The 12706-nt window shown below is 43.3% G+C and overlaps 1 protein-coding gene across 6 annotated transcripts in view; it reads right to left on the reverse strand.

The window, feature by feature from the left end:
* Positions 1 to 249: 249 nt before the first annotated feature.
* Positions 250 to 12706, reverse strand: part of LOC140911807 (PALM2-AKAP2 fusion protein) — a 188144-nt gene continuing 175687 nt past the window's right edge. For 5 of the 6 annotated variants that reach the window (XM_073345686.2, XM_073345689.2, XM_073345690.2 and 2 more), the window contains one exon: positions 250 to 2978. In XM_073345686.2, coding sequence (XP_073201787.2) covers positions 2886 to 2978 — 93 coding nt within the window. In that variant the 3' untranslated portion in view covers positions 250 to 2885. The remainder of the gene's footprint in view (positions 2979 to 12706) is intronic. The other variant, XM_073345683.2, reaches the window with a different exon arrangement.

Genomic DNA, 12706 nt, shown 5'->3' on the forward strand with positions numbered 1-12706 from the left:
GAAGAGAAAGTGTTGCATGGTAGAGAGGGAGCGGCACTGGACTGGTGCACGCAAACATTTTTTATTGCAGGGTATGTGAAAACGCAGCTTAGATTCCATCCCAGCGCAAAGGCTTCCAAGATGGCAAAACCACACCGGCTTTATAGGAGACTGACTTTATTTTCACAGCAGGGGTTGAGGGGAAGGAGCACGCAAAGCAGGAGATGCCCCGTGACAAGCAATATCAAGCTGAAGAAGTGACAACCAAGGTTTTATTTAGGTATTTATTTTTTACTTACAAAAAATAATCCCTCAAGAAAACAACAGATGCATGTGTCTTAAGAGGTGAGAGAGAGCCAGGAACTCCCGACAATGCCCTCAGCCCTAGGTAACTGCAACCACGCAGAGGGAGAAGCAAATTCATTTCAAAGGGAGCAAAAGCTGTAAGAATCCAACCACTGCAGTGAGAAGTTCAAATGTACGTGCCTTGATGTAAGACTATATCTCAGTAATGAGCCACTCGTGACATACAGCTTGATACCATGTAATATTGCTAGAGAAGCCCCTTCCAAGACTCATCTATGCTCTCCTCAAACCAAGAGGGATCCAAACCCCCTCTCAATACAGGTGTGCAACTCCTGTAAGTGTTACTACAAACAATACCTGCCCATCAGCTGGGCAACAGACTACTGAGTCTGTGGAATTATACTTCCTATAATCTACTGGTAACACACCTTTATTGAACCGGGTCCGAATCGACTAGATTTGCATTTCCAAACAGCTGGTCTATTTGTATATGTGTATACTCTTAAGTATGACTCACTTTAAAGAAATCAATACAAGACAATTGTCCAGTTCAAAAGGGTTTTCTTTTGTTAATAGGCAATTCATAGAACCGGTTTAATTAATGCTTATTTGCCACTTTTACTACAATCCCTGAACACAGGCTTCAAAATGTTTGACTGTGTAAAGGAACATGTGCGACGTGTCAAACCACAGGCTGGAAAGAAATTAAAAAAAAAAAATCTTTTGGTTGCAATCTCTGTGTTTGCCCAATAAAAGCACCAGAATAATGTTCACAGTATCTAAAGCTGTTTTAGGTGAGCCTCAGAATAAAACACCATATCAGGTCACAGAGCAGTATGAAAAACAGAAGAGGGATTTAGGGGAGAATCAGCCTCTTGGCTTATTTTAAAAGAAGTTAAAATAATAATTTTAGGTTTATAAAAACAATACATACATGTATATGTCTCCTAAACTTGATAATTTCTAGTCCAGAAATTATGGTTCCCGGTTGTAAAATACGTATTGTTTTGCTTTGCATGAAAAGAAAGAGTAAACCTGGCAGCCTCTATACTACATATGAATACAAAGCACAAGAATAAATACCACATTTCTTTCCTAAATGTCAGATTACAAAACTGCTCAATACTTCGCAATTGTGATTCATGCAAATACCATCTCAGGTCAAATTTTAATATTACAAATACTGTATCAGCTCAGTGCCATTTTATATCCCTTTTCATAAAAAAGAAATTCTCACTCACCCCTATAGCTGGCAAACAGCTCTGGAGAAAATAAATCTGTACACCCATAGCTCTTGTTCATTCTAGAATTCCAACCTCACACACATGTGCGCGCTCACACCCAGACACACAACACCCTTTGTCACTGATTCCAAGACTATGCACGAACTAAAGGTTCTCTATTTTGCTTTTAGCTCTGAAAACACTGGTTGAACAGCAAAAATAATCCTTTTTCTTGCCTCTCTCTCTCTCACACACTCTCTCTATTACCTTCTTTAACTTTTTATTTCCTGGAAACCTGCATACTCTACATTTACTCCAAGGCCCTTTACCCTATATAAATATAATTAAAAACATAACTTTTTTCCATTGCTTCATACCTCTGTTTTTGCCAGCATCTGGCTTGATTAAATTATTGCCTTAGTAAAAATTAAATGTCATTTTTTGTGTGTGTTCCCCCCTTACCTTTCTGACTCAGGTTATTCAAACTTTATTCATTTTGTACATACGTCTCTGCCCACACCCATCATAAAAACAGTCATTGCCCGCTAAATACAGATTGTATATTTAGGAACAGTTATGGAAATATGCACTGAGAAACTGGAGACCAGTTCATATTGCAAATATACAGGATCCTAAAGCTAAGATTATCCGTTTGGCTTGGCATTCCCCTCTACCTCTCTCCTAAACTGACAGATTGTGTTTGCAACGAATGGGGTGCTTTATTAAATATTCTGACTGCAAAACATGGATTGTACATTTCCAATAACAGCCTCCAATTTTTAAATGATAAATTAAGAAAAAAAAAGGGGGGGGGGAATCAGCAACCCCCCTCCGTCCCCCAATAACAGCAAAAAAAAAAAATCATTGCATTTTATGGCTATCTAGGGTAAACCAAACATTAACGTTCTTAATGCAGCAGGTGGGTTGACGGAGAAGCTGCAGGCAAGTCCAAAGGAAGCCTGGTGACACACCAGGCTACTCTGGGCCAAACTCTCGTTATACAAAGCAGGGCTGGAAATTCAGTTAGAAGGAAGCACATATATTTGCCCTGCCTTGAGTTTTTGCCAACTCCTTCAGCCTCCCATGCGGATCCATTGCAATGGGTCTGCTGCTGCTTCTGCCAATGGCGACGACACCCTTCCTTGACCCAGTCCATGCCTAACATCCTCTCATTCTTTCTTTTGGGGAGGGGGGAGAAAGGGGGGCGGATTTTGTGGGTGGGTTTTTCTCTTTTGCTAATGGTGCCTGGAGATGGAGCAATCCTGTCTCTGTGGATCAGTGAGCTTGTTGTATCTTTAATAAATATGGGATTAAATGCTGCTGCTTTATTTTTCTTTTGGTTTCTCGGTTCCGAACACCCGTTTTATTGCAAGGGGATTATTCATTCTCTTCCTGGTTGGCATAAATTCCAGCCTCCCAGCGCAATGCCAGGGCACTCTTCCTGCGATTCACCCTGGTAGCCTCAAGGACCTGGAAAAGAAAAAACACCACTTCATTTGATTGCCTTCTTCCACGCCTCTCTAATATCCATCTTTCCCCACCCATACTTACTAGCACACATAGAGCTAAATCATGCCGTCCACACTCACTACTCAATCACATGAGCAGCATAACCCGGGCTACTTATGTCTCTAAGGGCTTGCCAGTGTGAGCAAGGGTTACACCAAATAGCCCATAAAGTCCAGTCCCTGGACTGTTTAAATCCTACTATTCATACAGCAGCCTAAGTAAGAAGTGGAGAAGTCAAGTCTATCTCTGCAGGCCTAACTCAGGATATCTGCATACTCCCCATCCCAATGCAGACAGGTCAAGTGACAGCCAGCAGGGGGAGGATGGTTACGAAGGATCCATTTTCACTCTCTCATGCGGGGACTCCGTACAGCACAAGGTAACCACACACATACATAAACCTTATCTGAGGCACAGTTCCAGCCCACTGTAGACAATGGGAGCCTTGTCATTGACTTCAATCAGCTTTGGATCTGGCTCTTTGTCTTGCAGACTGTTTATCATTTGAACGTGTCATTACCTGTAGACACAAGGATCCTTCACACTTGCATGCTGTGGTGTTTGGATTGAAGCAAAATCAATGAAAAAGCCATTGCTTGGAACACATGCATGGAAGAACACAGAGTCCTCTGGGTGAAAAACCACACACCTCATGCCTAAACAGGGATGATGTGATACACAGGCCTGGTCTTTGCCACCGGCACAAGGGTGAATTTCCCCCTCGGGGAATAAAAGACATACTCCATCAGATCCTTCCTTCCGCATGGTGTTTGTCCCCACTCCTCCACATCTCCCCAAACATTTTAGAACGTTCCCAGGCTTAACCAATGCCAGAGAAGAACCTCATGGGTGATCTAAAGTTTGAACCCAATCCAAAGCCCACTGAAATCAATGGAAAGATGCTCAATGACTTCTAAGGACTTTCAACCAGATCCCTCATGAGAAACATTTTCAAGGGGTTTAAAGATTTAGGTTGAAAAATCCAAACCAACTAGGACGCCTCTAAAGTGTCCAGGTTAGCTAGTGCATGCAGCCCTGTATTTCTATTACTGCCACCCTTGTTGTCCCCTGCCCCACCAGTGTGCTCTACACATCTATGGCATGTCTTGGCCCTGTACAGACTATCTGGTCTCTGGGGCTGGGACTGTGTTATGTTATGTCTATAGACAGCCCAGCACAATAGGGCTCCAATCCTGATTACAAATATCAGAATATCTGAATGTAAGAATGAGGACTCTAGATACAAAGAGTAGCTGAAGGTAACCTAGCTGCCGGTTGGTGGGTGAGTAGAGGTTACTTGGTCTTGCAGCTTGTAACAATCCATGACCGGACTCGTTCACAGATGTCGGGGTTTCCAGCTAGGCTGCATATATGCTGTAAGGAGACTACAACTCCTGACGGACAGCTACAAATCATTGTTACTTGCGCTAAATGAGAATATTCTCTGTGGTCTAACACTAGGATCCAAACTTGCATTTAGAGCTCAGGGACACTCAGCAGTTTGGGGAAAGAAGGGGTTTGGCAAAGCTTTGTTTGTGCCTTGTAGTTTGCATGCCCTCTAATTTCTTTTGAGCCTGTGGATCAACAAACCCGCAAACTCAAGGTGAAACTAAGCCAGCACACGCAGTATTGAGTTGAAGCCATATCTCCTTTCCTGGCAGCGATGGGGAGGAACTGTGCGTGCCTAGAGCTCAGTCAGGTTTACCGGAATGTTACATTACTGAAGATCTGCATAAAGCTACTTATATCCTCTTTGTAAACCATCAGAAGGCAAGACCATTCAAACGGAAGCAGGTCTGATTCCATCCAGCAGAGGGAAGTGGTGCTCACACAGCCACCAATATGTTTACACAATAAAACCCCCGCACCACTTCTTGAACAAAACTCCCCAGAGGCACTAATGGCCTATTGAGCCTGCTGCAGCTACAAAGCTGGGGACTAATGGTTTAAATGAGGTGTTAGGGATTCGGACTGCATAAACCATGCCCTAGGACAAGATCTCAAAGGGGTGCGGCCCCATTGCCCAGGTTTTCTTGATAACTTGTTCAGAAGGAACAAAGGAACACAGTCGCTCTTTTAGCTTCAGCACAATAGGAAATACAAAGTGGTGCTTTCTTAGCTTCAGAACTGGGGAGCGTTGCCGAGCAGCGGCAGAAGCAGGAGAAAACAGGAGTGAGCATTAAAGAGAAGTGCAGGGTAAAGGAGAAGTAACATTCTAACAGGATATGAAAAGTAAATACAAAAGTCACCAAACTCAGGGCAAAAATCGGAGGCCCTTATCTGAGCAAAACCACCCTGCCAGTAGAGGAGAGTTTTGCTTTAGAAAGGACTGCACAATTTGGGCCTTAGTTTCAGGCTAACATAAAACAGGATGGATTTTTAGTCCCAGTGTTCTAGGGCCAGATCCTCACCTGGTGTGAAATAAACATGGTTCCACTGACTTCAGTGCTGGATCTGGCCTTTTGGTTTAATATTTCTTCTTTGGATCGGCACTATGTTAGCTTTAAGCTACCAAAAACCCGAGAGCAAAGAGAACATCCTTCCCTCCATTACGTCCCCTTTGTCCCTCCTCATCACTGGTTTAAAGCTGCTAACCTATTATACGTCAACACTGTTCTCAGTCAAAGAACATGGCTGGCAGGAACAAATACTATGGGCTAGATCGGGGTTCTCAAACTGGGGGCCATGACCCCTCAGAGGGTTGTGAGGTTATTACGTGGGGGGTCATGAGCTGTCAGCCTCCACCCCAAATCCCACTTTGCTTCCAGCATTTATAATAGTGTTAAATATTTTAAAAAGTGTTTTTAATTTATGGGGGGGGGTCGCACTATGAGGCTTACTGTGTGAAAGGGGTTACCAGTTCAAAATTTTGAGAACCACTGGGCTAAATCCTCAGCTGGTGTAAATGACTTCAACTGAGGATCTGGCCCAAAGTTTGCATAGATCCAATAACCTACTGAATGCATCTACCCACTACAGCTTTGTTACTAGAATTTCTATAACTATACAAAATTAGCATTAGAGACTGACTAGTCATTGGAGAGGATGAAGCAGGATATTTATTTCCCCTGTGTAAGAATTATCAACACTGTATTGAGGCATGGTAGCAAACAACCATCATGTCTATCAGCTAGTCCACAAAGTCTCCACTTAAGTTTTTAACTTGGTCATAACTCTCATTGGGCCAAAGAATGAGAAGTGCAAGGCACCACAGCTTCAAATGACTTTAATGTCTCTGTTGGTGTACTATACTTTAGACTTCTGTAAAGCATTTGACTTAGGACTGCATGACATTTTGATTAAAAAACTAGAATATAAAATTGTCATGGCACACATTAAATGGATTAAAAACTGGCTAACTGATAGGTCTCAAAATGTAATTGTAAATGGGGTATCGTCATCGAACAGGTGTGTTTCCACTGGGGTCCCGCAAGGATCAATTCTCTACCTTATGTGACTTAACATTTTTATCAATGACCTGGAAGAAAACAAAATCATCACTGATAAAGTTTGCAGATGACAAAAATTGGGGGAGTGGTAAAGAATGAAGTGGACAGGTCACTGATTCAGAGCAATCTGGATCACTTGGTAGACTGGGTGCAGGCAAACAATATACCTTTTAATATGGCTAAATGCAAATGTATGGGTGTGGGAACAAAGACCGTAGGCCAAACAGGACTCTATTGTGGGAAGCAGACTCTGAAAAAGATTTGGTGTTAAGGAGGGGGCATTTGATAATCGGCTGAATTTGAGCTCCCACTGTGACACTGTGGCGAAAAGGGCTAATTTGATCCTGAGATACTAAGCAGGGGACTCTTGAATAGGAAAAAAGTGTCCATACAGTTGGGATTGGTGCGACCGCTGCTGGAATACTGTGTCCAGTTCTGGTGCTCACAATTCAAGAAGGATGTTGAAATAATGGAAAGAGTTCACAGAAGAGCCACGAGAATGATTAGAGGATCAGAAAAAGTACCATGTAGAGAGAGTCAAGAGCTTAATTGATTTAGTTTAACAAAGACAAGGGTAAGGGATGATTTGATTGCGCTGTCTATACATATCTAAATGGGGAACAAATATTTAATAATGGGCTCTTCAATCTAGCAGAGAAAGGTCTAACATGATCCAATGGCTGGAAGTTGAAGTTAGACAAATTCATACTGGAAATAAGGCGTAAATTCTTAACATGAGAGTACTTAACCATGGAAACAATTTACCAAGGGTCATGGTGGATTCTCCATTACTGGCAATTTTTAAATCAAGATTGGATGTTTTTCTAAAAGATCTGCTCTAGGAATTGTTTTGGGGAATAATGTGGCATGCCAGAGCTCAGCTGAGATGATCACAATGGTCCCAACTGGCCTTGAAATTGATGAGCAGCAGTTCCATTGATTAGCTCTCCTCAGCATTTGACCTGCTGAAATCAATGGCAGCTTTGCTGGAAGGCTGAGCAAAGACTTCAAGACCTGGCCCCGCATTATTTTAGTAGAAGGAATGGGCCAGAAGGAAGGGATGCTAAAAAGGAAGAGTGGGATAAATGAAAGACATTCTGGAAGAGAGGAACATGGAGTTATTCTCTATAAATAAACAGATTTACTGCTAACCAGTTTATTGTTAAGTTTTGATAAGACTTTCATAAGCTAACGTACCCTTTAACTAACCACCACATTGGAAGCTCCCAATGAAGAGAAACCGAAGAGAAACCTGGCCCAGATTCACCACTACATCACTCCAGTTTTACATCTGTCCCTGAAACCAGTAGGATTACATTGGTGGAAAATTGGCATAATGCAGTGGTGAATCATGCCTTCTGTATTTGCCATTACACTCATCAGATACAGTAGAACCGTGGCGATACAAACACCAGAGTTACAAACTGACAGGTCAACTGCACACAGATAGTTTTGGAGAGATGCGGGGGGGCATTGCAACCCCAAACAGAGGTAAGACATGTGGGGGGCACATGGGATCATGTGCCACTGCCCCGCCGATTTCTGCGAGCACTGAGCTGCCCAGGGCTTGCTCTGCTTGGCCTGCTGGGATGGAGGGGAGCTCTGTTGTTCCCATGCTGCACCCCCTCCTGGCACGTTTCTGGGGGACAGAGCTGCTTCTCCTGCCAGGTGAGGGAGGGTGGCCGCTGTCTCTGCAGCTGGATGCCGCCTCCTAGTTCCTAGTGCCAGTCGCCTTCCCCATCTATGTGTGCTGGGTGCCCTGCATGGTCACCATCCTGTTACGGAGAGTGCCTGAGGTGGGGCAGGGCAAGGGGGGGCAGGGGAAATGAGGGAAGGGGGTGGGGTGGTGGGAAAGAGGCAGTGGGGAAGGAAGGAGGATGGGATAGGGCAGAGAGAAGAAAAGGATATAGGGGAATAGGACAGAGGGAAGAGGGAAGGGAGGGGATGGGGCAGAAGACAGTGGGGAGTAAATTTGCAAAGCTGTATTAAGTCAATATTCTGTTGTAAACTTTTGAAAGAACAACCATATTTTGTTCAGAGTTACGAACAATCTCCCATTCCCAAGGTGTTCGCAACTCTGAGGTTCTACTGTAAGAAGCCGCGGGCCTAATCGGGAACGGCTCAATTTCTCTACTAAAATCTGTGAAATGGACAGCTAAATGGACTCCAAACTAGTCCTGTGTCAAATATACAAGGAATCCCCAAAACAGGCTGAGCTAGGTCCTTTTTGTGTGTGGAATGCCCATAATACACCCAGTTCTGGGCCAAAACACCCATCCCAACTGACAGGTTTCAGAGTGGCAGCCGTGTTACTCTGTATTCGCAAAAAGAAAAGGAGGACTTGTGGCACCTTAGAGACTAACCAATTTATTTGAGCACAAGCTTTCGTGAGCTACACTGTATTCTCCCCACTGTATTTTCCATTGAATGCATCCGATAAAGTGAGCTGTAGCTCACGAAAGCTTATGCTCAAATAAATTGGTTAGTCTCTAAGGTGCCACAAGTCCTCCTTTTCTTATTTCAACTGAGTAGTTATTTACTGCCACTGATGACCTGTGGTGTCTGTATAAGTGTCCAGCAATGGAGTGAAGTAAATGGACTTCTCGCTGGAGAAAAGACATCAGAATCTGGTCCACAGCTCAGAGCTCTAAATATAGGCATGGGTCCTAGCGTTAGACCATAGCGATTCTCATTTAGCACAAGTAGTAAAGACCTATAATTTGGAGCGGACAGTAAGGAACCATATACCCTGTGCTGCACTTATGTGGCTTAGGGTGGCGACACTGGTGTATGCTGAAGTGTCCAGCAAGTGGATTTAAGTCAGCAGGACTATTCGTGAAGTAAGGTGCTAATCAGGGCAAGTCAAGGTATTGGAATCTTGCCCTCTGCGCTTGGCCACACTCGTGCATGGCGTTGTGTTAGTGGAGCTGACAGCAGAATTATCCCTACAGGAGTTAGGTGCCTAACTCCCCGATAAATTGCATCCTGCATGTAAAATGCACATGCTGAAAAACCAGGACTGGGAATGGACACCTCCTTTGCTGTTACTGCTCTCTGGATTTTCTCACTTGTCTGGAATTGCCTCTAAAATTGGCACACAGGCTCCACAAAGATTATAACATTAACAAAGCTAGGAGTGCTTCTCTCAGGCTTCGACTGAATAATTGACAAGGCTACCTCGTAATGAAAAGAGTTCTAATGAAAATAGCCAACTGATGTAAAAAGAATGTTCTGTCTGGAAAAATGAATTTGACCACAAAGTCACATTAAACAGAGAGATTTCAGATGGCAGAAACGTTGAAACGACAGACAAATATAAATAAATATTTGGAATGCTTTAGAACTGTGAACATTGTTCTTCACCTCTCTTACTACACACATGTTGGGGTTTCAGCTCGGAGATCTTGTTAGGAGTTACAGAACACTGTTTTAATGCCAAGTTTTATTTTAAAGTGGATGATTAACAGGATAAAAAAAAAATGACTGAAGCAGGTACAAGTTTTAGCCATCTGCCCCCTAGTGGAGGATAGAGAGAAACAAATTTACTGGTGAATTATCCCATACTTGGTCACTGGCACCAGCCGATGAAGAAGGCAAGCAGGGACAGAATTCAGTATCACTGCATCTCACTCCAGAACCTGTTACTAAATGAAACGGATTAGTATTGTGCAACCCTAGTTAATTTCTCTCCATAGCAGAGGCAATATTGATGTGAAGGAGCTGAATCTCTCTCTGATGCTGCTGACCTAAGCCTGACAGAATTAAACACAGAAAGATTTCAAAGATGACTATGCAAGCAGAGAGACTGAAATCCTGGCTCTCCTGAAGTTAATGGCAAAATCCCCAGGGACTGGTATGGGGAAAAGGATTTCCCACATATTGTCTAAATTGACTTGCAATTGACTAGGAAGATTAACTATACTCCATCCTCCAATATTTGTACAAGTGAATTCAAGAGAACTTTTGCAAATGGGAGTAATTCCATAACCATAAGGTGTTTGTAAACTACAAAACAAAGTAGGAGCATATTTCTTCACCGGTGGTTAGAGCTTGCCACATTCTTTGGAATAATGGATCAACTGACTAGCACTCAATGCCATCAGCTTCTTACAGCTTACAGGCAAGTGAGGTGAAAAGCCAACAGTTGATGATGGCATCCAGTTGTTTGTTTTTAAGTCTTAATGCTGATAAATATTGAGGATACTTCCAGCTAAGTTCTCAAAAGTCATCTTGATTTATGTATGCAGAACTCTTTCCATGCAAATCCTTGCAAAAGCGATTTTTGTGCTTTATCACCCATTCATGGGCAGAGACCGAGTTCCAATCAAGGCTGAGGGTGTAAGTTCTACCAGCTGTGTGTACAAGAGACCGTGCACAAAAAAACCTTTGCACAAGTGAACCATGCACACATAACTGCCAGCACAAATGCATCAGACAGGTTGGTTGCTCTTGAGAAATTCACCACGGCTGTCCAACAGAAAGTTAAATGCTGGAGTATTGGCCAGACAGGCACACAACTAACAGCACCAATAAAGAAAACTCTTTCTGCAGCGTCAAGATATTTTATTTACAGTACATACTGAGTGCTAAATCCTGCTTTTACAGTATATGCAAATACTGGGCTTCTGCAGAGTGCAATGGGAGCCGCACTTACATCTGGAAACCCTAACAGAAGAATGTGTTATTGGTGCTGTGCAGTGTGTTGGAATGTGGTCAGTGTCCACAGCAATCAAAGCTAATCTGTCTTGCTATTTGGTGATTTTGTAAAGGTGAGCACTGTAAACTTACCACTTTTCAGTTGCCTCTGTAACTAACCATTACCAGAGTATTCCTTATAGTATAGTAGGTAGAAGGAACACTAAGAATTAGAGCTGGTAAAGTTATGTAGTCATTCAAGAGAAAACTGGAAGTTTTCAGGATAACCATACATGCACATGTGTGAGAAAGCATGCAGTTATTAGCAGTCCTTTTAAAAAGTGGAACAACAAAAGGCGGTCCGGTGTGCTTTTAATGTACGACCTAGGATTCTGAAGGAGATAAATCACAGCAGACTATATTCACAGCTCAGCAGTGTTACAGGACTCCAATTAATGCTGATCAGAGTTGCGTTGCTAAGGACCTCTGCACTGAGTTGAGAATCCATTCCAAAAACACCAAGATTGAAAAGCTATTTCACAGGGCTGAGGTTTAATGACAGGGAGTGCAGATGGCAGATTTTCACCTTAGTCTATAACCATTTTCAACTCTCACTCCTTTCCCACTTATCTCCTCCCTCCTGCCCTAGACCTTACCATCAGAATACTGTCCATTCCCTGTGGGAGGCACAAAGGCATCTCCACCCGAAGCCCATGAATCGGGAATCTAAAGCGTACTGCCTCTTACAGGCCACGTATACACAGATACTATGTTGGTCGTTCATAAATGACACCCAAAAGGAGAAGGAGAGTGTGTGTGTGGGGTGGGGGAGTCCTCTGTGCTGTCTACCCTGGGCGGGGGGTTAGGTCGGCATAGCTGTCTCTCTCAGGGTTGGGAATTTTTCACGCTCCTGAGAGACGTAGTTATGCCGACGTACATTTACAGCGTAGACCCGCCCTACGTGTCAGACCAAGAGCTTTGCGCAGGTAAGGGTTGTGCAAGCATCCCTTCAAGGGCTCTGTCAATACACTTCAATCCTGACTTAAAATGCCCCTGCTTCTGCAGCCTTGGGTCTCTTGGCTGTCAACAGTGCAAACTTCCACGCTGGGAATGGTCATACTGTGATGTGGAACAAACTACCCAGTAGAGGGACATGGATGCGGCCACGGATGAAGTCACCAAACTCCTTTGTGACTTGGAATTGGGATTTGAAGCTATGCTGTCAAAGAGGGAGAGGTCAGTGTGTTTATCCTTTGTACAAATGTAGATATTATTGAAGACACTATCACTAGAGATGTGCAGGAATCATAATATTTGGATCTGGGTCCATAACTCCTCAAAGGTTGGGGATGTTTGGATCCGAGGTTTTATATTTACCCATTACAGAGGGTTTCATCTGGGAAGGTCAGATCTGAATCTGGATGCTAACTCGCCCAATGCTCAGGAAAGTTCCCATCCCGGGTTTTGGTTTGGTGCCTTCCCTCTAATCACAATCTTCATCACTCCAAAAATTGTAATTAGAATCCAAGGATAAGGAAAAAACGTTTTGATGATGGATAAGAGAGACTATCCCCCTGTGACGCATGACCAGAAAGGGTTAAGCAG

Source organism: Lepidochelys kempii, chromosome 5, assembly GCF_965140285.1.
Source record: "Lepidochelys kempii isolate rLepKem1 chromosome 5, rLepKem1.hap1, whole genome shotgun sequence".
NCBI lineage: Eukaryota > Metazoa > Chordata > Testudines > Cheloniidae > Lepidochelys > Lepidochelys kempii.